This window comes from Anomaloglossus baeobatrachus, chromosome 3 (genome assembly GCF_048569485.1).
Source record: "Anomaloglossus baeobatrachus isolate aAnoBae1 chromosome 3, aAnoBae1.hap1, whole genome shotgun sequence".
In the NCBI taxonomy this organism is placed as follows: domain Eukaryota; kingdom Metazoa; phylum Chordata; class Amphibia; order Anura; family Aromobatidae; genus Anomaloglossus; species Anomaloglossus baeobatrachus.
In genome coordinates, this window is record NC_134355.1 from 377,374,769 (window position 1) to 377,400,894 (window position 26,126).

Here is a 26,126-nt window from a genome sequence, read left to right on the forward strand (position 1 = left end):
ATAACAAACCATAAAATATAACAGAAAAGATGACCTGTTTCAGTTGGACGTGTTCTTCTTTTAGTCTTGGCTTTTCTAGTGAAATAAATCTGTCCAACAGCTGCTCCACCATTCCTTCTCTGTCTTGGTAGAAGTACAGTATGGTGCAGAAGGAGGCTACTTCTGGAGGCACTTCTTCTGGCATCTTAGTTGTATGTAGGTAAATACAGAAAGAAGGGTGGCATTCAACTTCATGTTCTCCCACCTGTAAAGGAGAAAGGGGACCAATCCAGTTATATTGGTTATTATACAGTTTTTTCACTTTATTATTACATCACATTTCAAAATACACTTATGATTGAACATACCATCATTTTAAATGGAACATTATGCTGAAGAAATTTTCTCTTGGAACGGAGAATCTGTTTAATGCGAACATCACGAGATAAATCTTGTATTTCACAATATGTCAGCAAGAGTGAATGTCCAACCGTCAGACAGGTATCCATCTCAGAAAGCAGTGCCTGCAAATGATTGAATTACATTGATAATTGTGATAATTGTACAGTATGTGATCTAAGAACAGATAAAAATTACAGAACTAAACATTAAGCGGACAGATAACAGGTAGCACTGTGTAAATTGTTATTTTACATACGGTATATATATATATATATATATATATATATATATATAATTGCCTTATTCTGTCTGTCTGTCTGTCTCTCTTGCTCCAAAATGACGTCATTACAGCCACACTGCGCGCGCTGAAGAGCCTGCAACCAACGTCTCAGCTAACTAAACAGCCCGAACTACGGGCTGACAGGACGACGCCCGACACTTTTCCCCACACCCACATGGAGCCCCGACTCCCCGGTGAGTTCTGCACCCCCGGGAGCCCACACCGGCAACCCAGCCGACACATACCCACCGCTCGCCTCTGCCCCCCGCACACATTACCCCACACGGCTCCATCCCCCCTGCACTCTGCCCTCCGCATGTATACACTGTACACACACACACACACACACACACACGAATAGTCACCTGTCCCCAGCCATGCAGTCTCCAGCACTGATGTCCGGTGAGTTCTGCACCCCCGAGAGCCCAAACCGGCAACCGAGCCGACACATACCCACCGCTCGCCTGCCTCCGCCCCCCGCACACATTACTCCACTCGGCTCCACCCTCCCACGCACTGCGCCCTCTGCATGTATACACTACACACACACACACACCTGGATAGTCACCTGTCCCCAGCCATGCAGTCCCCGGCACTGATGTCATCAGCACCACAGCCCCGCTCGGCTCCACCCTCCCGCACTCCGCCCCCCGCTCACATTACCCCGCAGGATGTGGGCACATGTCAGGATGGTGGCTGCACCACGATGGGAGCACATACCAGCATTGGGCCACATCACAGCATCAGCATATTTTTACTTAACTTTACAATGTTCATGGCCTTCTTTCATTACAAGCCATGGACATCATTAAACATTGGACTCATCTATTAAAACTGCTCCTTCTGTTGTTTGTCATTTTAAAACCAATAAACAATTATAAGAATACTAAATTAAACCTAACCCATCCAGTCCATTCATTACCTTATTATTCAATCTGCTAACCTACATACACATTCTAGACTACCCGATACGTTAGAATCCGGCCACATTCTAATATATATATATATATATATATATATATATATAGACAAACACTACAGTTCAAAAGAGTTTGGGGACCCCAGATAATTTTGTCTATTCCATGAAAAATAATACTTTTATTTATCAAATGAGTTGCATAATGAATAGAAAATATAGTCCAGACATTGGCTACGTTAGACATAATGTTATTTGCTTGAAATAATAATTTTCTCCTTCAAACTTTGCTTTTGTCACAGAATGCTCCTTTGCAGCAATTCCAGATTTGCAGACCTTTGGCATTCTAGCTGTTAAATTGATGAGGTAATCTGGAGATATTTCACCCCATGCTTCCAGAAGCCCCTCTCACAAGTTAGATTGGCTTGATGGGCACTTTTTGTGTACCATACGGTCAAGCTGCTCGCACAATGGTTCAATAGGGTTGAGATCTGGTGACTGGGCTGGCCACTCCAGATAGAATACCAGCTGCCTGCTTCTTTCCTAAATAGTTCATACATAATTTGGAGGTGTGCTTTGGGTCATTGTCCTGTTGTAGGATGAAATTGGCTCCAAGTGCTATCCACAGGGTACGGCATGACGTTGCAAAATGGAGTGATAGTCTTCCTTATTCAAAATCCCTTTTACCTTGTACACGTCTCCCACTTTACCAGCACCAAAGCAACCCCAGACCATCACATTATCTCCACCATGCTTGACAGATGGCGTCAGGCACTCTTCCAGCATCTTTTCAGTTGTTCTGCGTCTCACAAATGTTCTTCTGTGTGATCCAAACACCTCAAACTTCGATTCATCTGTCCATAACACTTTTTTCCTATCTCTCTCTGTCCAATATCTGTGTTCTTTTGCCCATATTAATCTGTTCTTTTTATTAGCCAGTCTCAGATATGGCTTTTTCTTTGCCATTCTGCCCTGAAGGCCAGCATCCCGGAGTCGCCTTTTCACTGTAGATGTTGACACTGGCGTTTTGCGGGTACTATTTAATGAAGCTGCCAGATGAGGACCTGTGAGGCATCGATTTCTCAAACTAGCGACTCTAATGTACTTGTCTTGTTGCTCAGTTGTGCAGCAGGGCCTCCCACTTCTCTTTCTACTCTGGTTAGAGCCTGTTTGTGCTCTCCTCTGAAGGGAGTAGTATACACCGTTGTAGAAAATCTTGGCAATTTCTCGCATGGAATATCTTTCATTTCTAAGAACAAGAATAGACTGTCTAGTTTCACATGAAAGTTCTCTTTTTCTGATCACTTTGCGAGTTTAATGGAACCAACAAATATAATGCTCCAGATTCTCAACTAGCTCAAAGGAAGGTCAGTTTTATAGCTTCTCTAATCAGAAAAACAGTTTTCAGCTGTGCTAATATACTTGTACAAGGGTTTTCAAGGGATTTCTAAACATCCATGGGCCTTCTAACACAGTTAGCAAACACAATGTACAATTAGAACACTGGAGTGGTGGTTGTTGGAAATGGGCTTCTATACACCTATGTACATATTGCATTAAAAAACAGAGATTTGAAGCTAGAATAGTCATTTACCACATTAACAATGTATAGCGTGTATTTCTGTTTAATGTTAGCTTCATTGAAAAAAATGTGCTTTCCTTTCAAAAATAAGGAAATATCTAAGTGACCCTAAACTTTTGAACTGTACTGTATATATATATATATATATATATATATATATATACACACACACACACACACACACACACACAGTATATCCCAAAATACATTTTTGTAAATATTTTATTATATCTTTTCATGAGACACCACTGAAGATATGACACTTTTGATACAATGTAAAGTAATCAAAGTAATCAGTGCACAGCTTGTATACAGTGTCAATATTTTGTGAGGCCATCAATATTTTTAAGTATAGTCTTAACTCTCTGGGGCATGGATTTACTAGAGCTTCACAGTATATGTTGGTATTCATGGTTCCCTCAATGAACTGTAGCTCCCCACAGCCGGCAGAACTCAAGCAGCTCCAAACCATGACACTCCCACCACCATGCTTGACTGTAGGCAAGACACACTTGTCTTTGTACTCAACTGGTTGCCGTCACACACACTTGACACTATCTGAACCAAATAAGTTTATCTTGGTTTCATCAGACCACAGTACATGGTTTCAGTAATCTATTTCCTTAGTCTGCCTTCCTTCAGAAAACTGCAGGCTTTCTTGTGCATCATCCTTAGAGGAGGCTTCCTTCTGGCATGCCAGCCATGCAGACCAATTTGATGTAGTGTGTGGCGTGAGTTCTGAGCACTGGCAAGCTTATCCCCCCACCCCTTCCTATTTTGAAAAGACAACCTCTTTATATGACATTAAGCACATGCACTCAGCTTCTTTGGTTAACCATGGCGAGGCCTGTTATGAGTGGAACCTGTTGTGAATGTCATCCGAGTGGGTGCTGGTGTGGAGCTCCCTCTAGTGGCCAGGAATGGTAATAAAGCTGAGTCTGAATCTGTGACTCAAACAGGTGATGGAATTAATTAGGAATCCAGGAAGTCATATTGCAGATCAGCCTTGTGTATTTAGGAGAGCATTTTCTGCCTGGCGGTCGCCGGTGGTGGCTGTTTCCTGCTGCTTCTGAAGATGACTGGGAGTTTTCCCTCGAGTTTCTCCCATTTATTCTGTGCCTGAATCTGCTTCAGATAAGTTTACTAGTTTCTGTGCTTAATTGCTGGAATTGCACTTAATGGTGTTTCTGCTTATTCCATTTTGGTCTGTGTTTTGGTTTCTTGTTTGTGAGGATCTGTCTCTCTGCTTTTGTGAGCAGGGCAGTTCCTCCAGCAAGAAAGGCAGCTTGCTCCCTGTTCAGGTTTAGATTATTTGCACTTTAGAATATTATTTGTTCTGTGATTTTGTTTCTTCTCATTATATCTGTAGTTCTGTTTAAAGTGTCTGACACAAGAGTACCTGATATAGTGGGGGAGAGACCATCTGGTCTCAGATCTTTTTTCTATCAGGAGTTTGGTATTTTTTGCAGGGTTTTTTGCTGACAGCAATCAGTTATCTTTCCTGTCCTGTTGTATCTAATCTATATTTTCTATCTGTGTATTGTGTTTTCTTACATCACTGTCGTTTACATTTTGGGGGCTTGCTATTTCTTTGGGGACTGCTCCGAGGCAAGTTAGGATTTCTCATCTCTATCTTTGAGGTGTAGAAAGCAGTGACGAGGTGTCTAGGTGTGTTAGGAACATCCCACTACTACTTTTAGTGTTGTCCAATTGATAGGGGATTGCGGTCAGCTTAGTTTCCAACTACTCTTGTGGTTTTATTTTTTCCTGATTAATGGGATTTTTTTGTGATCGTCCACAGTTACCAGTTCATAACAGGAACCTCTCTTGTTAAATCACTGTATGGTCTTGACCACTGTGCTGCAACTCGGGTTGCAAGATGATGACAATTTTTCTATAGCCTAGGCCATCATTATGTAGAGCAGGGGTCTCAAACTCGGCTGGTGTATGGGTGTATGGGTCGCACAGAGAAAAAAAATAATTTGGGGGCCGCATTCTTTGCAGGACATTGTGACATTTTTATTGGTACCATATTTTTTTTATTTACACACCTTTGGATCACTGTTTTTGAACATTATTCACTTGTTTATTATAACAAACATGCATGTTTATGGTTTAAATATATATATATATATATATATATATATATATGTATATATATATATATACATATATATATATATATATATATATATATATATATATATATATATATATATATATACATATATATATATATATATATAAAACAAAGATGTCATGCCCTATTTTGATTTTTTTTTCTTACATTTTATTCCTTTTTTGCAACTAATAGTTTTACAATTAGCACCATATAGTAATTTTGGCCAACATCTTTTAGTAATGTCCCCCATCCAGGTTTAATGTGTCCATCCTTGTCCCCTTGTAGTAATCTGCCCATCCTTGTCCCCTTGTAGTAATGTGCCCATCCTTGTCCCCTTGTAGTAATGTGCCCATCCTAGTCCCTATCTCGTAGTAATGAGCCCACCTTTGTCCCCATCTATAGTAGTGTCACCGTCCTATAGTAATGTGCCTATCCTTGTCCTCATCCTGTAGTAATGTGCCCATCCTTGTGCCCATCCTGTAGTAATGTGCCCATTCTTGTCCCCATCCAATAATAATATGCCCATCCTATAGTAATGTCCCCAACCTATAGTAATGTGCCCATCCTTGTCTCTATCCTATAGTAATGTCCCCATCCTATAGTGATGTTCCCATCTTGTCCCCATCCTGTAGTAATGTGCCCATCCTTATCCCCATCCTCTAGTAATGTGCCCATCCTTGTCACCATCCTGTAGTAATGTCCCAGTCCTATAGTATTGTGCCCATCCTTGTCCCCATCCTATAGTAACATCCCCATCCTATAGTAATGTGCTCATCATATAGTAATGTCCCCATCTTTGTCCCCATCCTATAGTAATGTGCCCATCCTATAGTAATGTGTCCGCTCATCCTTGGCCCCATCCTATAGTAATGTGCCCATCCTTGTCCCCATCCGATAGTAATGTCCCCATCCTATAGTAATTTGCCCAAACTTGTCCCCATCCTATAGTAATGTGCCCATCTTTTTCCCCATTTTGTAGTAATGTTCCCATCCTTGTCCTCATCCTGTCATAATGTGCCCATCCTGGCCCCTTTGTAGTAATGTGCTCATCCTTGTCCCCATCCTCTAGTAATGAGCCCATATTTGTCCCCATCCTGTAGTAATGTGCCCATTCTGGTCCCCTTCTTGTAGTAATGTTCCCATCCTTGTCCCCATTTTATAGTAATGTCCCCATCTTATAGTAATGTGCCCATCCTTGCCCCCATCCTATAGTAATGTGCCCATCCTTGTCCCCATCCTATAGTAATGTCCCCATCCCATAGTAATATGCCCATTCTTGTCCCCATCATATAGTAATGTCCCCATCCCATAGTAATGTGCCCATCCTTGTCCCCATCTTATAGTAATGTGCCCATCCTTGCCCCAATCCTATAGTAATGTGCCCAGCCTTGTCCCCATCCTAAATTAATGTGCCAATCCTGTAGTAATGTGTCCCATCATTGTCCCCTTTCACTAATTTGCCCATGCAGGTCCTCTTCTTGTAGTAATGTGCCATTTCCCGGTCCTTTTCTTGTAGCAATGTACCATCCTGGTCCACTGTTGTGATGTTCTTCATATACACAAAAAAACACCACTCTTCTCACCTTTCCCCGTTCCATTGGCTGCCTCTTATCTGCTTCTTGCAGCCCGCAGGCCCGTGCCCCCAATGACTATCACGGCCGGTGCAGGGGCTGCAGCCACTGTCAGTGCTTTATTTATTTTTTTTTTAATTTATTTATTTATGAACGTTTTGCCCGCATTGCGTGCGCAGAGTCAAACTCTCTCTTCACAACTTTTCCACTGTAGCTGTCTGCCAATAAGAAGCAAGCAGCTGAGATCATACACCTCAGCTACTTGCCTCTGATTGGCTGGCAGCTTCCATTGGAGGAATAGTTGTGCAGAGAGTTTGACTCTGTGCATGCAGTGCTGGCAAAGCATTCATCTGAAATAAAGCACTGACAGTGGCTTCAGGCCTTGCACCGGCCGCGATAGTCAACGTGGGCATGGGCCTGCGGGCTGCAAGAAGCAGCCTGAGGGGGCTGCATGTGGTGCCTGCGGGCCGCGTGTTTGAGACCTCTGATGTGGAGCGCAATTCTTTTTTTCAGCTCCTCAGAGAATTTTTTGCCATGATGAACTTCCAGTGACCAGTATGAGACAGTGTGTGAGTGATCACACCAAATGTAACACCTGCTCCTCATTCACACCTGAGACCTTATAACACTAAAGGAGTCACATGACACCCGGGAGGAAAAATGACTAATTGGGCACAATTTGGCCATTTTCACTTAGGGTGTACTCACTTTTGCTGTAAACAGTTTAGGCATTAATGGCTGTGTGTTCAGTTATTTAGAGGGCACAGCAAATGTACACTGACTACTTTAAATTGTATCAAAGTGTTATATCTTTAGTGCTGCCACATGAAAAGATATAATTAAATGTTTACAAAAATGCGCGAGGTGCACTCACTTTTGTGATGTACTGTACGTAGAACATACATTTGTAATATATCTTATTAGAGGAATCTGTTTCTTTCTCTTTGACTCATCCTTCATTCTCAATTCACTTGTAAAATTTGACTTAAGTGAATAAAGGTTTTACTATTACTGAGATAAAAGATGACATTTGGTGCTCATGAAGGTCTATGTTGAAGCTTTATCTCTTTCCCTCTCCATAAAATTTTAAAAGCACTAACTGACATCTATTAGTAATGGGAATGTTTGTCTTCACTGAATACAGATTTATCCATGAATTGATAGTGAACGAGCAGGAAGGAAGGAAAAAGAAGCAAATTTCTCTGATAAGAATGAAAAAATTACTTATACTATGTGTAGTATTGATTTTTTAACTAAAAATGAAAATGGCGGTTATTCTTTAAAGTGTACCTTATGGTGCATGCAGCACTAAATATAGACACTGTTGTGCTACTGCAAAGTACAAAAATAGTGAGTATGCCAATTTTGTGAAAAATTGGAAATAAACATAATTTCTACAAAATACATAGCCAGTATTACAAGAGTAAAGCAAATATAGAGTTTTTGCTTACATTGTACATCACTTCCACTGTATGTTCCGGTAAGTGACCCTTCATCCAGTCTATAGCCTGTCCTATGGGATCACACACTAAGACCCAGGAATTACTGGCCATTGTATTGGAAAATATAGCGGAATTATTCAAAGCAAGAGGGTTTGTTGGAAGCCCCCTTTCCTCCAAAGTCTTCATTTCAATCTAGGAAAAAAAGACAAAACGTTATTTTTCTTTCAAGAAATTATTATTTTGCAACATTTTTCCTGAAAATTGTGGAATACATTGTATATTGCACAGCTTCAACAATAAGTACATTACCGGAGACTGCATGAGCTGAATGAGGGGAAGGGTTTTCAGCAGTGCTCTCTGAGGAATGGGAAGACCACAGCTCTCACATACTTTGAAAAGCAAATCCGTCACTTTCCTCCTAATATAAAATACAACATGAAAGAAATAATATTTAATATAGAATTTTGAATATACTGTATCTATTACTATTACATTGTAATGAAGAAAAATAGGTCATTAAAGTAACTTGTCATCTTTTATCTCATAAATCAGTAGTACACAGTTAGTGATTTTAGTATTCTATCAGTAGGTGAGGAAAAGAGAGTAACTAGAGGCACACACGACCATTCTGCTGCAAGTTCTCTTGAAATGTACAGTCCATCCTTAATGCAGCAGCCAGGGTCACCTATCTGGCTGTTACTAGGATGCCTCCTCTCTGTGCCAGTCATTGCACTGGCTGCCCATATGTCACAGGATCCAATTCAAACTGCTTGTTCTCACCCACGAAGTTCTCCACAGTGCGACACCACCATACATCTCCGCCCTCGTCTCAGTCTACCACCCTACCCGTTCTCTACGCTCTGCAAATGACTTTTGACTAACATCCACACTAATTCGAACCTCCCACTCCCGGATCCAAGACTTCTTCCGAGCTGTCCCAATCCTATGGAATGCTCTACCCCAAGAAGTTAGGACGAATCACAACTTACTCAGCTTCAGACGCACCCTATAAACGCACCTTTTTAGGGCGGCCTATCACACTCCCTAATCAAATCCAAATCAAATAGTCCCTCTACAAATTCTCATAACATAACCCCACATCAAACTCCATGGCACCCAAATGCATCTCAAAGTTGTGGCCAATTGGTCCAGGAAGCCATTATCTATCCCCCATTTCCTTGATGGCTGGATTGTCATTGTAAATGAGCACTTGTAACTTGCCCCCCCCCATGTCTCATTGTAGATTGTAAGCTCTCACGAGCAGAGTTGCCTTTTTTCCCCTCTAAATATTGTATTTTCTATAACTGTTACTTGTTTGTATATGATCCTCCTGAATTGTAAAGTGCTGCGGAATATGTTGGCGCTATAGAAAGAAAGATTATTATTTTATTATTATTATTATTATTATTATTATTAAATGACAGTTACCGTTCTCCATAGAACTTCATGAGCACCAACTGTCATTCTCTATGTCCATAATGGAGAAAATTGTATTCACTGATGACTTATTTTACCCAGGAATTGATAACTTTGAGAGTGAATGATCAGTCCAAGAAGAGAAAAAAGCAGATTTATCTTTTATCATCACGTTTGATGGTGAGGATGGTATTTTCAGGGTGATGTGCAGTATTAGTTTTTCACCTTATATAGTGTTTTGAATTTAGCCCAAAACGTTCTACTTTGGTCTCATTTGACCAGAACACCTTATTCCACATGCTAGCTGTGTCCTCTACATGGGATATGGAAGGTGCTCTGGTCAGATGAGACTGAAGAAGAATAGTTTGGGCTTAATGTAAAAAGGCTATGTGGAACGGAAAACTAACACTGCACATCAGCCTGAAAATACCATCCCCACTGTAAATCATGGTGGTGGCAGCATCATGGTGTGGGGATGCTTTTCTTCTGCAGGGATGGAGATAACAGGGCTGATTAGTCTAGTAGGAGAAGTTATTTTCTCTGATAAGATAAATCCCATAGTACAGTAGACAGAGATATGTAACAAAGTTTCTTATTTTCATGTGTACTATTGATTTGTGAAATAAAAATTAAAAAAATGATTACTCTTTAAATATCTTTCAAAACATTTCAGATAGTGTCTCACCTTCCATCCATACTCAAGGCAGAGCAATATGTGATAAAGGCTGCTGCCAGGACACAGTTTGTGAGTAGATCACTAATATTACTTTGGTTCAGTTTCTCTCTCCATTCTTGTTCTTGCATTTTCAAGCTTGAAAAGATGAATTAATTAAATCAGATAAATGATAGAATAACCTATTGTACAGCCAACGCACATGTCTGTGTGGTGGTGTGACATGTAAATATTAAGTGAAGTCTACTGAGTTATATAGTATATTATTAGAAATGATGAACCAATGACTAACCTGTTCAGCATGTTTCTAGCTGCCTGTAGCTTCTCCTTGTGTGACTCCAATTCTTCTTCCACTTGATGTTTATGATTGACAGCAGAATCATATTCTTCATGGAGTTGTGTTACCTATTATTGACACAAGTATTCTACTTAATGATTTTTCTACAAAACTATCTATAAGCTCCAAAAAAACACCTATAAATTAGTTGTACAGTATCTTTCCAATATTTTTTTTTACCTTAATCTAAATACAGTGCCTTGTCACCCCCTTGGCATTTTTTTGTGTTTTGCTACAGTGAAGGAAATAATTATTTGATCCCTTCATGATTTTGTAACTTTGCCCACTGACAAAGATATGAACAGTTTATAATTTTAAGGGTAGGTAAATTTTAACAGTGAGAGATAGAATATCCAAAATAAAATCCAGAAAATCACATTGTATCAAATATATACATTTATTTGCATTTTGCAGAGAGAATTAAGTATTTGATCCCCTACTAACCATTAAGAGTTCTGGCTCCTATAGACCAGTTAAACGCTCCTAATCAACTAGTTAGTCGTTACCTGCATTAAAGCTGTCTTAAATTGTCACCTGTATAAAAGACTCCTGTCCACAGACTCAATTAATCATTCAGACTCTAACCTCTTCAACATGGGCAAGACCAAAGAGCTTTCTAAGGTTGTCAGGGACGAGATCAGAGACCTGCATAAGGCTGGAATGAGCTACAAAACCATAAGTAAGACGCTGGGTGAGAAGGAGACAACTGTTGGTGCGATAGTAAGAAAATGGAAGAAATACAAAATGAGTGTCAATCGCCAGCGATCTGGGGCTCCATGCAAAATCTCACCTCGTGGTGTATCCAGAATCATGAGGAAGGTGAGAGATCAGCCTAAAACTACCTGGGGGGAACTTTTTAATGATCTCAACACAACTGGGACCACTGTCACCAAGAAAACTATTAGTAACACATTACACTGTAATGGCTTAAGATCCTGCAATGCCCTGAAAGTCCCACTGTTCAGGGCAGCACATGTGCAGGCCCGTCTGAAGTTTGCCAGTGAACACCTGGATGATTCTGAGAGTGCTTGGGAAAAGGTGCTGTGGTCAGATGAGACAAAAAGTGAGCTCTTTGACCTTAACTCGCCATGTTTGGAGGAAGAGAAATGCTGCCTATGACCCAAAGAACACCGTCCCCACTGTCAAGCATGGGGATGGAAACATTATGTTTAGGGGGTGTTTCTCTGATAAGGGCACAGGACTACTTCACCACATCAATAGGACAATGGATGGAGCCATGTACCATAAAATCCTGAGTGACAACCCCTCCTTCCCTCCGCCAGGACTTTAAAAATGGGTTGTGGCTGGGTCTTTCAGCAAGACAATGACCCAAAACATACAGCCAAGGCAACAAAGGAGTGGCTCAAAAAGAAGCACATTAAGGTCATGGAGTGGCCTAGCCAGTCTCCAGACCTTAGTCCCATAGAAAATGTATGGAGGGAGCTAAAACTCCGAGTTTCCAAGTGACAGTCTCAAAATCTTAATCATTTAGAGATGATCGGCAAAGAGGAGTGGACCAAATTTCCTTCTGACATGTGAACAAACCTCATCATCAACTACAAAAAAGTCTGACTGCTGTGCTTGCCAACAAGGGTTTGGGACATACAGCTCTGGGGGGTATACAGCACTGGGGTCAGTGGACATACAGCCTCGGGGGTATACAGCACTGGAGTGGGGTGGCATATAGCTCTGGGGTATAAAGCACTGGGGTGGGGGGACATACAGCTCTGGGGATATAAAGCATTGGGGTGGGGGGATGTACAGCTGTGGTGGATATACAGCACTGGGGTGGAGGGACATATAGCTCTAGGGGTATACAGCACTGAGGTGGGGGGGACATACAGCATTGGGGTGGGAGGGACATACAGCTCTAGGGGGTATACAGCATTAGGATGGGGGGACATACAACTCTGGGAGGATGTACAACATTGGGGTGGGGGACATACAGCTCTAGAGGGTATATAGCACTGGGATGAAGGGACGTATAGCTCTGGGGGTATACCACAGCACTGGGGTGAGGGGACATACAGCTCTGGAGGGTATACAGCACTGGTGTCCGGGTAAATACAGCTCTGAAGGGGTATACAGCACTGGGGTGGGGGACATACAGCTCTGGGGGGGGTATACTGCACTGGGGTCAGTAGACATACAGCGTCTGGGGGGTATACAGCACTGGGATGGAGCGGTGTCGCGGGCGGGGAGGAGGGTGTCGGCACACTACGCTCACCCCTTCTGCTCGGGTCCGGCGGCTGCTGCTCAGTGGTGGCTCGAGCTGTGGGCCGGATCCCGGGGGTTTCTCGAGCGGCACTCCTCGCCCGTGAGTGAAAGGGGGTTGTTGGGTGTGGGGATGATTATTGTCCGTGACGCCACCCACGGTTGTGGTGATTTCACCACCGCTGCTCTATACGGGGCTCCCGGGGATGGTCATGCGGAGCAGCCAGGTGTTGTGTTGCCCCTCCGTGGGTAGGGGTCGGTGATCCCGGGGCCCGGTGATGGTGAGGGAGGTGCAGGGCCTGGTGGGCGCAGGGACGCGGGGGCAGCGCTGTGCCTTGCGGCACTGTGGTACTCACTCAGCCTGAGACGTTGACACAGTTTTTACGGTAAACCAAACGGCTGGATAGACGGTCCCACGGACGGCTGCACTTGCTCTCCCAGTAGGTGACAGTGATGTCCCTTTTCCTTGCACCTTGGTGTACTTGTTGGTTGCGATGGGTCCCCACCGGTAACCCGCTCCCCGGCTTCAAGCTGGACCGGGGGAGCTCTACTCTTTGCCCGCAGGCGCTGGCCCTAAGAAACTGGTGCCTTGGCGGTGGCGGTGTCTCTTCTACACTGGCTGGGCTGTTGCCTTCAATCGGGACTTGGTTGTTGGGGGATCTACGTCCCCTTCACTGACGGATTCGGCAAATTATGGCGACTCCAAGCCTTGCTGGGGTCCGAGAGGCCCCTGCCCTGGTGCTGACTGTCCTTCGGAACACTGCTCCAGACCGCCGGGCACACAGCCTACGGGGTCCTTCCAGGAACTTCCAAACGGTCCCCCTCCAGACAGTCACCGCCATTGCTGACCTTGCTGACCTGGTCCTACACACAGCTGGACCCTTAATGCTTTCTTTCTTTCCTGTCACCTCACTTGCTTTCCTCCTTTACCACTTTTCTACTTTCACTACTTGTTTACTCCTTCACTTAGCTCCTCACTCAAGCCCTGCCTGGGCTAATCTGCCTGGTTTCTCCCGCCTCCAGAGCTGTGACCTCCTCGGTGGGCGGAGCCAACCGCCTGGCCCACCCCCTGGTGTGAATCATCAGCCTCTGGAGGAAGGCAACAAGGGTTTTTGGTTAGCTTAGATGTTCCTACCTGGGATGTAGGGTGTGGTGGTGTGTGACCTGTGTCCCCTGGCTTGCCCAGGGCGACACATTCCCCCTTAGCAAAATGCAGACCGTCCGCGGGCTGCCGTCCAACACCGGTTTTATTTTTCTGAAAAAGATAACATAGTAGTATAACATATTTACATTTTTAATAATAACTCTTCCCAAGATGGGAGGCACATTTCTTTTAACGTTGCATAACGGTTTACGGTTACGGTTTCCGCTCTCTCCCACCCAAGCAACCTGGCCCTGATGCTGCCCCTAAGCCCAGGCAGCACCCCTTGACCCACAGTCCAGCACACGGTACCCGAGCGGGATCTGTCCTTCCCTCCAGAGGGTAGCCACCGGTTCCTTTGGTGGCTGGGCCCCAGCCTGCTCTGCTCAGGGCCCTCCCTCCAACCTGCCTCTCCGGAGGCGGCATTGCGGAAACGGTAACGGCAAACAACATATTTACAAGCCACTAACGTTTGTGGTTGCCCTGCAAGTTCACGGGCTTGTCCATGGATAGTCCTCCATGCAGAACTTTTTAACGGTCCCCACAGGGACAACGGTGCCGGCTCCAGCCAGTTGCAAATCACGGTAAATCAGGTGAGGAACTCGGTCATCATCATTTTCTTATCATTCTTTCAAAAATTTTAAACTTTTCAAACAAACACAACAACCACTCTGTACATTCCCTGACCCCTTTTATTCAAAGAAAGGTCTCCCAGTACCTAAGTGGAGGTCTACCTAGGTTGGAACGGGTGGACCTTCGGGGCCCGGTGTCAGTGGTGCTAGACAGTGGGGTAGAGGAAACAATCGGTTCCTCCTCCCTGCTACAGTGTGGAGCAGGCGGAGGTGCAGGGGAGCTGAGTACAGGTTCATCCCTGGGCACTGGCACTGGTTCTGGCTCACGGTTAACCGCTTCCACTACTTCTTCATCCACAGGTTGTGGGAACAGTATCACTGGAAGAATCACCGCGCCGTTCTGTGTGGGCCAGTTTGCTGGGAAGTCACCCATTACAGTGTGGATTACCTCTGCTGCCTTCTCTGCTGGTGGAGGAACCGGTACTTCAGCCTCTGCCTCCAACGCTGGGGGGCACCTTTTTAGATGATCCCGGGAAACGGTGGCCAGGGTGCCTCCCTGGTCATGACTGATCTGGTAGGCCTTCCCGTCTCCCCATTCTGTGGGTTGTATGACATAAGGGACTTGCTCCCACTGATCGTCCAGCTTGTGGGCCTTCCTCTTCCGTTTCAGCACTACGTCTCCTGGCTGGAAAGGACCCGCGGACGCCTTCTGATTGAACCGGTGCTCCTGCTGTTCTCGGCTTCGACTGAGGTTTTTCTCCACATACTCCTGGATTTGCCGGTATTGTGCTCTCCTCCGACTTTCCCACTCCGCCGTCGAAGGGAGGGCTTCTGGGGCCTCCAACCCCATCTCCAGATCCACCGGCAGGCGGCCAGGCCGAGCCCTCATCAGATACGCCGGGGTGCACTTCGTCGAGCTAGAGGGGATATTATTGTACATGTCGACCAAGTCGGGTAACCTTTCCGGCCACAGGTTCCATTCCTCCAGCGGTAGCGTCTTGAGAAGCCCCAGGACCAGGTGGTTCATTTTCTCGCACATGCCGTTGGTTTGGGCGTGGTACGGAGTGGTCCGGATTTTCTTGCAGCCGTACAACTGTAAATATAGCAACATGTGACATTAAAACTTAACTTTTAATTGGGATCATTAATATCAATTACAAAAGTGAAAAACCGTGATCCAAACACCAATTTAGAAACCTGAAAATGATGAGGCCAATCTAGGATTATAGCGCCATCACCTTCATTCGCAGAGGGTGAAATTTTAATTCACCCATACCTTATAACACAGGTGAAACGGAGAGTGAGATGTCCTCTATATGTGTCCCCTCCAAAGTTAATAGCTGGAGGGATATTGGATATAAAGGACCTGTAAACAATATAGGAGGTCTATATCAAACACCCCAGACAAGGTCTATCATAAATGATTTAAGGCATATATAAAAACCTGCACAGCTTAAAGATCACACACTGTGAATTCCCAGACCGGGGGACACCTTACTAGACAAATAACAATAAAGTTGCGGTATCCAATAAGTGGTAGCTTATGGTGGATATAATCCATACAGTAACCACTGGATCGATTCATCAACCGGAATTATAGATTATGCAATGATGTTAATAACACATAATTGTAACAATCTCACCCAGATCTTGTATCCCGGTAGGGGTCAAGGTTCTCCTGTGTTGCTGAGATCCATATGTCAGGACGACGGGAGAAGTGGCTTGGTCACTGACCCTGTTAGGGATTAAGCTGACCCTTTTTCCACATAAAACTCCCGCCCTGACAAGGGCAGTCCACAGCTGGCCCTGTTGTGGCTAACCCTAAAGTCCAGACCAAGTGCCTCCCGACGCGTTTCACATCATATGCTCATCAGGGGAGACATATGGCACTTAAGAATAGTGGTGATGGCTCGATGTGGAGCTCAACCCTGCGTGGCCTGGTATCATAATATCATAGTATCATATGATACCAGGCCACGCAGGGTTGAGCTCCACATCGAGCCATCACCACTATTCTTAAGTGCCATATGTCTCCCCTGATGAGCGTCGGGAGCGACTGTGAAACGCGTCGGGAGGCACTTGGTCTGGACTTTAGGGTTAGCCACAACAGGGCCAGCTGTGGACTGCCCTTGTCAGGGCGGGAGTTTTATGTGGAAAAAGGGTCAGCTTAATCCCTAACAGGGTCAGTGACCAAGCCACTTCTCCCGTCGTCCTGACATATGGATCTCAGCAACACAGGAGAACCTTGACCCCTACCGGGATACAAGATCTGGGTGAGATTGTTACAATTATGTGTTATTAACATCATTGCATAATCTATAATTCCGGTTGATGAATCGATCCAGTGGTTACTGTATGGATTATTTCCACCATAAGCTACCACTTATTGGATACCGCAACTTTATTGTTATTTGTCTAGTAAGGTGTCCCCCGGTCTGGGAATTCACAGTGTGTGATCTTTAAGCTGTGCAGGTTTTTATATATGCCTTAAATCATTTATGATAGACCTTGTCTGGGGTGTTTGATATAGACCTCCTATATTGTTTACAGGTCCTTTATATCCAATATCCCCCCAGCTATTAACTTTGGAGGGGACACATATAGAGGACATCTCACTCTCCGTTTCACCTGTGTTATAAGGTATGGGTGAATTAAAATTTCACCCTCTGCGAATGAAGGTGATGGCGCTATAATCCTAGATTGGCCTCATCATTTTCAGGTTTCTAAATTGGTGTTTGGATCACGGTTTTTCACTTTTGTAATTGATATTAATGATCCCAATTAAAAGTTAAGTTTTAATGTCACATGTTGCTATATTTACAGAAATTATACATGTTTGAGTTCTCTATCGTTACCTACTGGTATTGATATCCTTGCTAATACTACCAGCCGTACAACTGGCAGAATTCGTGGAACACCTCTGCTTCAAAGGCCGGGCCTTGGTCAGTCAGCACCTTTTCGGGGTACCCATGGGGTCGGCAAAAATAAGCCTGGAACGCTCGAGCAGCAGTTCGACCAGTCAGGTCCTTAACGGGGACTAGCACCATAAATCTTGAGTAGTGGTCTACAATGGTCAATGCGTAGGTGTACCCACTTCGGCTAGGGGTGAGCTTGACATGGTCTAGTGCGACCAACTCCAGCGGCTGATGGGTAACTATTGGATGTAAGGGTGCCCTCTGGCTAGTCTCGTCCTTCCTCCTCAGCGTACAAGGACCGCACTCTCGGCACCAGGCTTCCACCGATTCACGCATCCCACTCCAATAGAACCGCTCCCTCAACAGCATCTCCAGCTTCTTCCACCCGAAGTGACCAGCACCATCATGGTATGCTCGCAGGACAGTAGCGACGTCAGCTTGAGGAATGACCAACTGGCATATTTTCTCATGGGTCTTCGGGTTGATCAGCTCATGGTACAGCCTCCCTTGGTGTAGGTAAAGCCGTTTCCGTTCTTTCCACAAGCGTTGGGCTTCGGCCAGAGCGGCAGGGTCCATTCCCGTAGCACCTTGTTCCACCAGGGTCTTGACAAGGCGAACAGCCGGCGCTTGGTCCTGACCTTCCTGCCCCTCTTGACTGGGCCGTGGGTCCAGATCCACTCGTTGCTGATGTACTTGTACCCTCTCAGTAGGCAGCTGGTGAAACGCAGGCAACTCGATATCCTCGAGGTCGTCATCCTCGCACCCCTCTTCGGACAAATGGGGCATTCGGGAGAGTGCATCAGCGTTTATGTTGACACGACCGGCTCGGTACTTTATGGTGAAATCATAGTTGGCTAGCCGGGCTAACCACCGCTGCTCCAGTGCGCCCAACTTGGCCGTGTTCAGGTGAGTCAGCGGATTGTTGTCCGTAAACGCGGTGAATGTTGCTGCCGCCAAGTAGTGGCGGAACCGCTCCGTGATAGCCCACACCAACGCCAATAGCTCGAGCTTGAAGGAGCTGTAATTCTCAGGGTTCCTTTCGGTCGGCCGGAGTTTTCGGCTAGCGTAGGCAATCACCTTCTCCTTTCCGTCCTGGACCTGGGATAGGACCGCTCCTAGCCCCACGTTACTGGCGTCCGTGTGGAGGATGAACGGGCGCCCATAATCAGGGTACGCTAGGACCTCTTCTCCGGTCAAGGCCGCCTTCAACTGGCAAAAGGACTCCTCATGCTTGTTCTCCCACGACAGTGGGGCTCCAATGGGTCTACCACCTTTGGTCTGTCCCACGAGGAGGTCTTGCATGGGGGCAGCCATCTTCGTGTACCCCTTTATAAAGCGCCGATAGTACCCCACCAGACCCAGAAACTGCCTTACTTCCCTCACGGTAGTTGGTCTTGGCCAGCTCTGGATGGCAGTAATCTTCTCAGGGTCGGGGGCGACACCATCCGCACTCACCACATGCCCTAGATACTGCACCCTGGGCTTCAGCAGGTGGCATTTAGAGGGCTTCAATTTCATCCCGTACTTGGCAAGGGACGCGAACACCTCGGCCAGGTGCTCCAGATGGGCTTCATACGTCTGGGAATAAACAATCACATCATCCAAGTACAACAGGACGGTCTCGAAGTTTAAATGTCCCAGACAGCACTCCATCAACCGTTGGAAGGTTCCGGGGGCATTGCACAGCCCAAACGGCATGCTATTGAATTCGCAGAGCCCCATCGGGGTGGTGAAGGCGGTCTTCTCCCGGTCCTCTGGGGCCACGGCCACTTGCCAGTATCCGCTGGTGAGGTCAAGGGTCGAGAAGTAGTTTGCAGTTCTCAGTGCAGCCAAAGACTCTTCAATACGAGGTAATGGATAGGCATCTTTATGGGTTATCTGGTTGATCTTCCGGTAGTCCACACACATCCGCATGGTACCATCCTTCTTCTTGACCAGTACCAACGGAGCGGCCCAGGGATTACAGCTGTCCCGAATAACCCCTGCCTCCTTCATATTCCTCAACATATCTTTGGCACACTGGTAATGTGCAGGGGGAATAGGTCTATACCTCTCTTTGATAGGGGAATGTTCACCGGTGGGAATGTGGTGTTGGACCCCCTTGATCTGCCCAAAGTCTAGGGGGTGCTTACTGAAAACCTGTTCGTACTCCTGCACCACCCTGTATACCCCTGCCCTGTGATGTGTAGGGGTATCATCAGTACCTACATGTAGCTGTTGATGCCACTCCTTTGTTTCCTCCTGGGGTGGGGAAGTGCTGGTGGTAGGTGGGAGTGTGGATGGACTGGCTTCATGGATAGTGTGAGGGTCCAGGGTGAGCAGCTTGGCAATGGTGGCATACCGGGGAAGCCTGACCTCTTCCTCTCCACAGTTCAGCACTCTCACAGGCACTCTCCCTTTCTTCACATCCACCACCCCTCGGGCGGCCATTACAGTGGGCCAGTGCTCGGAAGGCATGGGCTCCATCATCGCAGGGTAGTCACGCCCCTGAGGCCCTACTGCTGCCCTACACCAGATCATCATCTCACTCCTAGGGGGCACAGTCAATGGAGCAATATCCATCACTCTCACTCCACCAATCTCCCCTCCTGTTGAGCTTACATGCTGGCGGTACATCAGGGCTCGGATCTCACGCTGCACAGCCCTCTGCCGGCTCCCTGCCGCTGTGGCGGCCAGCTGCTGTAATAGGGTTAACACATCAGCCATGCAGTGTTCCATCACATTGGTTCCCAGCACTATTTTCGGGTTATGATCACTGGGCTCATTCATGATCACAATCATACCCTGGTGTTGCAGTTCAGCTTGCCCCACTGTCATAGCCACTTGTTTATACCCCACCTGGGTCAATGGAAGTCCATTAGCGGCAATCAACGTTATACTATTGTCTGGGGGTGCCAGCTCGTCTATAGCCCAATACCGCTGGTACAACGTGTACGGTATGGTAGTTACCTGTGATCCAGTGTCCAAGAGAGCCATCACTGGTATGCCGTCCACAGCCACGGGGATGATGGGGCGGGCCCCGATGTATCGGTCCCGCCAGTCCGGGGGGCCACAATGTTCTACTCCTGAGGATTGGCCCGGGGCCCCAGGGGTTGCTCGTTTAACGGGCACTGTCAGAAGTAATGACCCGGCTTACGGCACTTGTAGCAGATTGGGGGTCTGCTCCGCGGATTGTTAGCACTTCTCCGCTGCATCCAGGGAACATCCTCGGGACTGTCAGCAAGTTGTATCTGTGCTGGAGGCTGAGGTCTGGTCAGAGGTTGGAGTGCAGCAAGGATCTTGGCAAGGTCTCCGTCCATGCGACGGACCTGGGCTGCCAGGTCTTCCACTGTGCTGCTCGGGGCTGCAGGTATTGGAGAGGTTGGTTTAGCTGAGGCCGCCACAACGGGAGCCGTCTTGACGGGCCACGGGGCGGGTTCCAGAACTTCGGCAGCTGGGGGCTGTAGTGCTTTAATGGCCCGCTCCTTTAACACAGCAAAGTCCACATCAGGGTGTTCCAGGGCCCACAGCCGGAGTTGTTTACGATCCTCAGGGGACCTCATCCCCTGCGCAAATTGCTCCACTAACATCTTGTTGCTATCCGCCTCATTAATAGGGTTCACCCGCTTCAGCGTGCGGAGGGCGGTCTGCAGACGTAGAGCATAGTCCCGAATGCTATCCCCAGCTCGTTGCCGGCACTGGTAAAACTGCATCCTCAGCTCCGCTTCAGTCCGGGTCTCGAAGGCAGTCTGTAGCTTCTCAAAGATGGTGGCTACAGAGAGCCGGTCCCCCTCGGCCCAGGTCTCCGCTTCCTGCTCCGCCGCACCGGTTAACTGGCTAGCACTATCGCTGCACGTTGCTTATCAGTCAGGGGGTACAGCTCTAGCAACGGGTTAAGCTTTTTCCGGAAGGCCTGTAGGGCATCCGGTTTCCCGTCATACTGCGGTAGCCAGGCAGCTCCGGGCGCATAGGGCAAGGAGAACGGCATGACCTGAGCGAGCGCGGGGGTCGCGGCACCTCCCGCTGGTGCGGCCGGGACCTGGGCAGGCCCATTCCCATCCGCGGGTGCCGCTGCGGCTGCGACCACCACTCCTCCAGCGGCTCCGTCGGGCGCAGACATCTTGTTTCCGTCCCCCTTAGCTCTTTCCGGCCCCTCCTCTCTCGGGGCGGGGTTTTGGCCTTCGTGCCCTTACTGCTCGAGAAGACGCTCGAGCGGGAACTTTTCGCGCCAAAGATGGCGGCTTCTGAAATTTTTCTGCCGGATACCTCCGGCGGTAACAAGGCGCACCTCTACCAGACGGCAGAGCGGTAAGATCCTGTTCGTGACGCCAAGTTGTCGCGGGCGGGGAGGAGGGTGTCGGCACACTACGCTCACCCCTTCTGCTCGGGTCCGGCGGCTGCTGCTCAGTGGTGGCTCGAGCTGTGGGCCGGATCCCGGGGGTTTCTCGAGCGGCACTCCTCGCCCGTGAGTGAAAGGGGGATGTTGGGTGTGGGGATGATTATTGTCCGTGACGCCACCCACGGTTGTGGTGATTTCACCACCGCTGCTCTATACGGGGCTCCCGGGGATGGTGATGCGGAGCAGCCAGGTGTTGTGTTGCCCCTCCGTGGGTAGGGGTCGGTGATCCCGGGGCCCGGTGATGGTGAGGGAGGTGCAGGGCCTGGTGGGCGCAGGGACGCGGGGGCAGCGCTGTGCCTTGCGGCACTGTAGTACTCACTCAGCCTGAGACGTTGACACAGTTTTTACGGTAAATCAAACGGCTGGATAGACGGTCCCACGGACGGCTGCACTTGCTCTCCCAGTAGGTGACGGTGATGTCCCTTTTCCTTGCACCTTGGTGTACTTGTTGGTTGCGATGGGTCCCCACCGGTAACCCGCTCCCCGGCTTCAAGCTGGACCGGGGGAGCTCTACTCTTTGCCCGCAGGCGCTGGCCCTAAGAAACTGGTGCCTTGGCGGTGGCGGTGTCTCTTCTACACTGGCTGGGCTGTTGCCTTCAATCGGGACTTGGTTGTTGGGGGATCTACGTCCCCTTCACTGACGGATTCGGCAAATTATGGCGTCTCCAAGCCTTGCCGGGGTCCGAGAGGCCCCTGCCCTGGTGCTGACTGTCCTTCGGAACACTGCTCCAGACCGCCGGGCACACAGCCTACGGGGTCCTTCCAGGAACTTCCAAACGGTCCCCCTCCAGACAGTCACCGCCGTTGCTGACCTTGCTGACCTGGTCCTACACACAGCTGGACCCTTCAGGCTTTCTTTCTTTCCTGTCACCTCACTTGCTTTCCTCCTTTACCACTTTTCTACTTTCACTACTTGTTTACTCCTTCACTTAGCTCCTCACTCAAGCCCTGCCTGGGCTAATCTGCCTGGTCTCTCCCGCCTCCAGAGCTGTGACCTCCTCGGTGGGCGGAGCCAACCGCCTGGCCCACCCCCTGGTGTGAATCATCAGCCTCTGGAGGAAGGCAACAAGGGTTTTTGGTTAGCTTAGATGTTCCTACCTGGGATGTAGGGTGTGGTGGTGTGTGACCTGTGTCCCCTGGCTTGCCCAGGGCGACACAGCGGCATATAGCTCTGCAGGGTATACAGCACTAGGGTGTGGTGATATTCAGCTCTGGGGGGTATTCAGCATTTGGGGGGGGGGATGAAAAGTTCAGGAGGATATACAGCACTGGGGTGAGTGGACATACAGCTCTGGGTGATACAACATTGGGGTGGGGGAACATACAGCTCTGGTGGGTATACAGCACTGGGGTGGGGGGACATACAGCTCTGGTGGGTATACAGCACTGGTGTGGGGGTGACATACAGCTCTGGGGGTATACAGCATTGGGGTGGGGGGACATACAGTTCTAGGGGAGTATACAGCACTGCACTGGGGTGGGGGACATACAGTTCTGGTGGAGTGTACAGCATTGGGGTGGGGGACATGCAGCTCTAGGGGGTATACAAGACCTGCAACTCAGGGGGTTTTACAGCACTGGGGTCAGGGGACATACAGCTCAGGGGAGTACACAGCACTGGGATGGGGAGAAATACAACTCTAGTGGGTATACAGCACTAGGATCAGGGAACATTCAGCTCAGGGGGTATACAGCACTGGAGTCAGGGGACATACAGCTATGGGGGGTATACAGCACCGGGGTAGGGAGACATAGAGCTATGGGGATTATACAGCACTGGTGTGGGGGACATACAGCTTGGCAGGATGTTGGTGCTGCGGTTCCTCTCTTCATCTGTGGGACTGGAACACACCGAGTGCTAGCTCCGCCCACAGATGAACTTTAATGCAGGTCCATGGAGCGTTCAGCAGTGAACGCTGTGGCCTGCTTGCCAGTGTGGATTAAAGGACCAGCAGCCAGGAAAGAGCAACTGCTGGCCTCAGGACTGCGGTCCCCGGAACTCAGCCCGGGGGCCACAGACTGATTCACTGCCACTGCGTGCTGACACCATTTTCCTGACCAGGCCAAATTTTACAATTCTGACCGGTGTCACTTTATGAGATAATAACTCTGAAACGCTTCAACAGACCCCAGGGATTCTGAGAGTGTTTTTTTCATGACACATTGTACTTTACAATTGTGGTAAATTTAGGTTGATATTTTTTACATTTATTTTTTACATTTATTTGTGAAAATATCATAAATTTTGGACACAATTTTAAAAATTTTGCAAATTTTCAAACTTAAGGTTTATGCTCTTAAACCAGATAGTTACACCACACAAAATAGTTAATATATAATATTTACCACTTGTCTACTTTACATCACCATATTTTTTTAAATATATATACACTTGTTTTTTAGGACGTTAGAAGGGTTAAAAGTTTATCATATGTATTTATATGTAATGTAATATAGTTTACCAATATGTGGTTGAAAACTACTTTTTAGGCACAGTACAAAGCTCAGAAAGGGAAATAGCGCCATATTGAACTGCAAATTTTTCTGGAATGGTTATGTCACAAATGGGTGTAGTGACAATTTTTATGCTTATTCCAGACACAAACATGCAGTGGAAGATGCAGAGTGAAAATTGCAAATATGCCATTGTATTTCCCAATGCATTGATCCCAGGTTGTGCTTCCGGAACAACGCACTTGTAAAATCAGGGAGCTCTCCTCACTACGTTAATGTGAAACATGTGGATGTTAATTGTTAACTGCAAATGTAAAGTGCTACATGGGAACACTGTGGGGCTCAGAAGAGAGGGGGTGTTTGGATTTAGGAGCGCTGTTTTCACTAGAAATCTTTTGCTTAGAGCAGGGCTGACATCAGCACCCAGCGCACCTGGGCAAGTGCCCCGGCCCTGGACTACAGGGTGGGCCCACTCGCCATTGGCAGGGGCTGTGATGTCTTCTGCAACCCCCAAGCTAATTTCCGGGGACCGCAGTGCTCTGGGTGGCAGTCGCACTTTCCCGGCTTCCAGCTCTTTAATCCACACTGGCACACAGCGTGTCACTGCTGAATGCAACGTCCAGGTGCATTGAAGTTCATCTGTCAGTGAAGCTACTGCACAGTATGCTCCAGTCCCACAGATGAACAGAGAAAGGTGCAGTGCCAGGCAGTCAGTGTCCCCCAGCTCAGCGTAAGCCCTCCACCTGAGCTGTATGTTCCACGCCCCCATTTGTATGGGCCAACACCCTACTGAACATATGAGCCCCCCATGCTCCTAGGCTGTATGGGTTTCCCACCCTCCTGAGCTGTATGGGCCCCCACCCTCCTGAGCTGTATGAGCCCTCCACCCTTCTGAGCTGTATGGGCCCCCCACCCTCCTGAGCTGTATGGGCACCCCACACTCCTGAGCTGCATGGGCACCCCATCCTTCTGAGCTGTATGGGCTCCCCACCCTCCTGAGCTGTATGGGCACCCCACCCTCCTGAGCTGCATGGGCACCCCACCCTCCTGAGCTGCATGGGCACTCCACCCTGCTGAGCTGTATGGGCTCCCCACCCTCCTGAGCTGTATGGGCCCCCAACCCTCCTGAGTGGTATAAGTGATTAGATTACTTTATTCTTTGGTTGTATGAAATTACAGCTATACCAAATTTAGGTCATGTGCACATGCTACATTTTTTCATACGTTTTTTTCATGCAGATATTAATCAATACTGCAAGGGAAAATGCATCCCAGCAAGGTCTATGAGAATCCTGAAGTGCTGTCCCCACATTGCTTCTTTTTTCCTTGCGGATTTTGGTGCTGAAAAAAAGAAGCAGCATATCAATTCTTTCTGCTTTTTTTTCCTGTGGATCAAATACACTACAGTGCCCAAGCTAGATCACTGCAATGAATTATATCTGTCAGTGCTACACTCGCAGCACTGACAGCTCGCCTCACACACCATGCATCTGGAATGGTGTGTGAGCCTCTCTGTAGCTCATTAACCCTGGGTCATCATGGTGACGACCCAGGGATGCCATGACAGTGATCAGGTCCCTATGATCACATTACAGGGACCTGATCGCCAGGGAGAGGTAAGCGATCCCTCTCCCTGACTCCTGTTTGTGTTTGTTTTCTGAGACCTTTAACTTTTTACATTTTCCATAGATGGAGCTGTGTGAGGGCTTTTATTCTGTACCCTGGCCTGTCA

General features: G+C 47.5%; 1 protein-coding gene across 1 annotated transcript in view; it reads right to left on the reverse strand.

The window, feature by feature from the left end:
* Positions 1-26,126, reverse strand: part of LOC142297246 (dynein axonemal heavy chain 5-like) — a 460,910-nt gene that overhangs the window by 64,554 nt on the left and 370,230 nt on the right. The window contains exons 83-88 of the mRNA XM_075341502.1: positions 10,676-10,788; positions 10,396-10,521; positions 8,604-8,712; positions 8,304-8,486; positions 348-503; positions 35-244 (exon numbers count right to left, since the gene is read on the reverse strand). Of these exons, the coding sequence (XP_075197617.1) occupies positions 35-244; positions 348-503; positions 8,304-8,486; positions 8,604-8,712; positions 10,396-10,521; positions 10,676-10,788 (897 nt within the window). The remainder of the gene's footprint in view (positions 1-34; positions 245-347; positions 504-8,303; positions 8,487-8,603; positions 8,713-10,395; positions 10,522-10,675; positions 10,789-26,126) is intronic.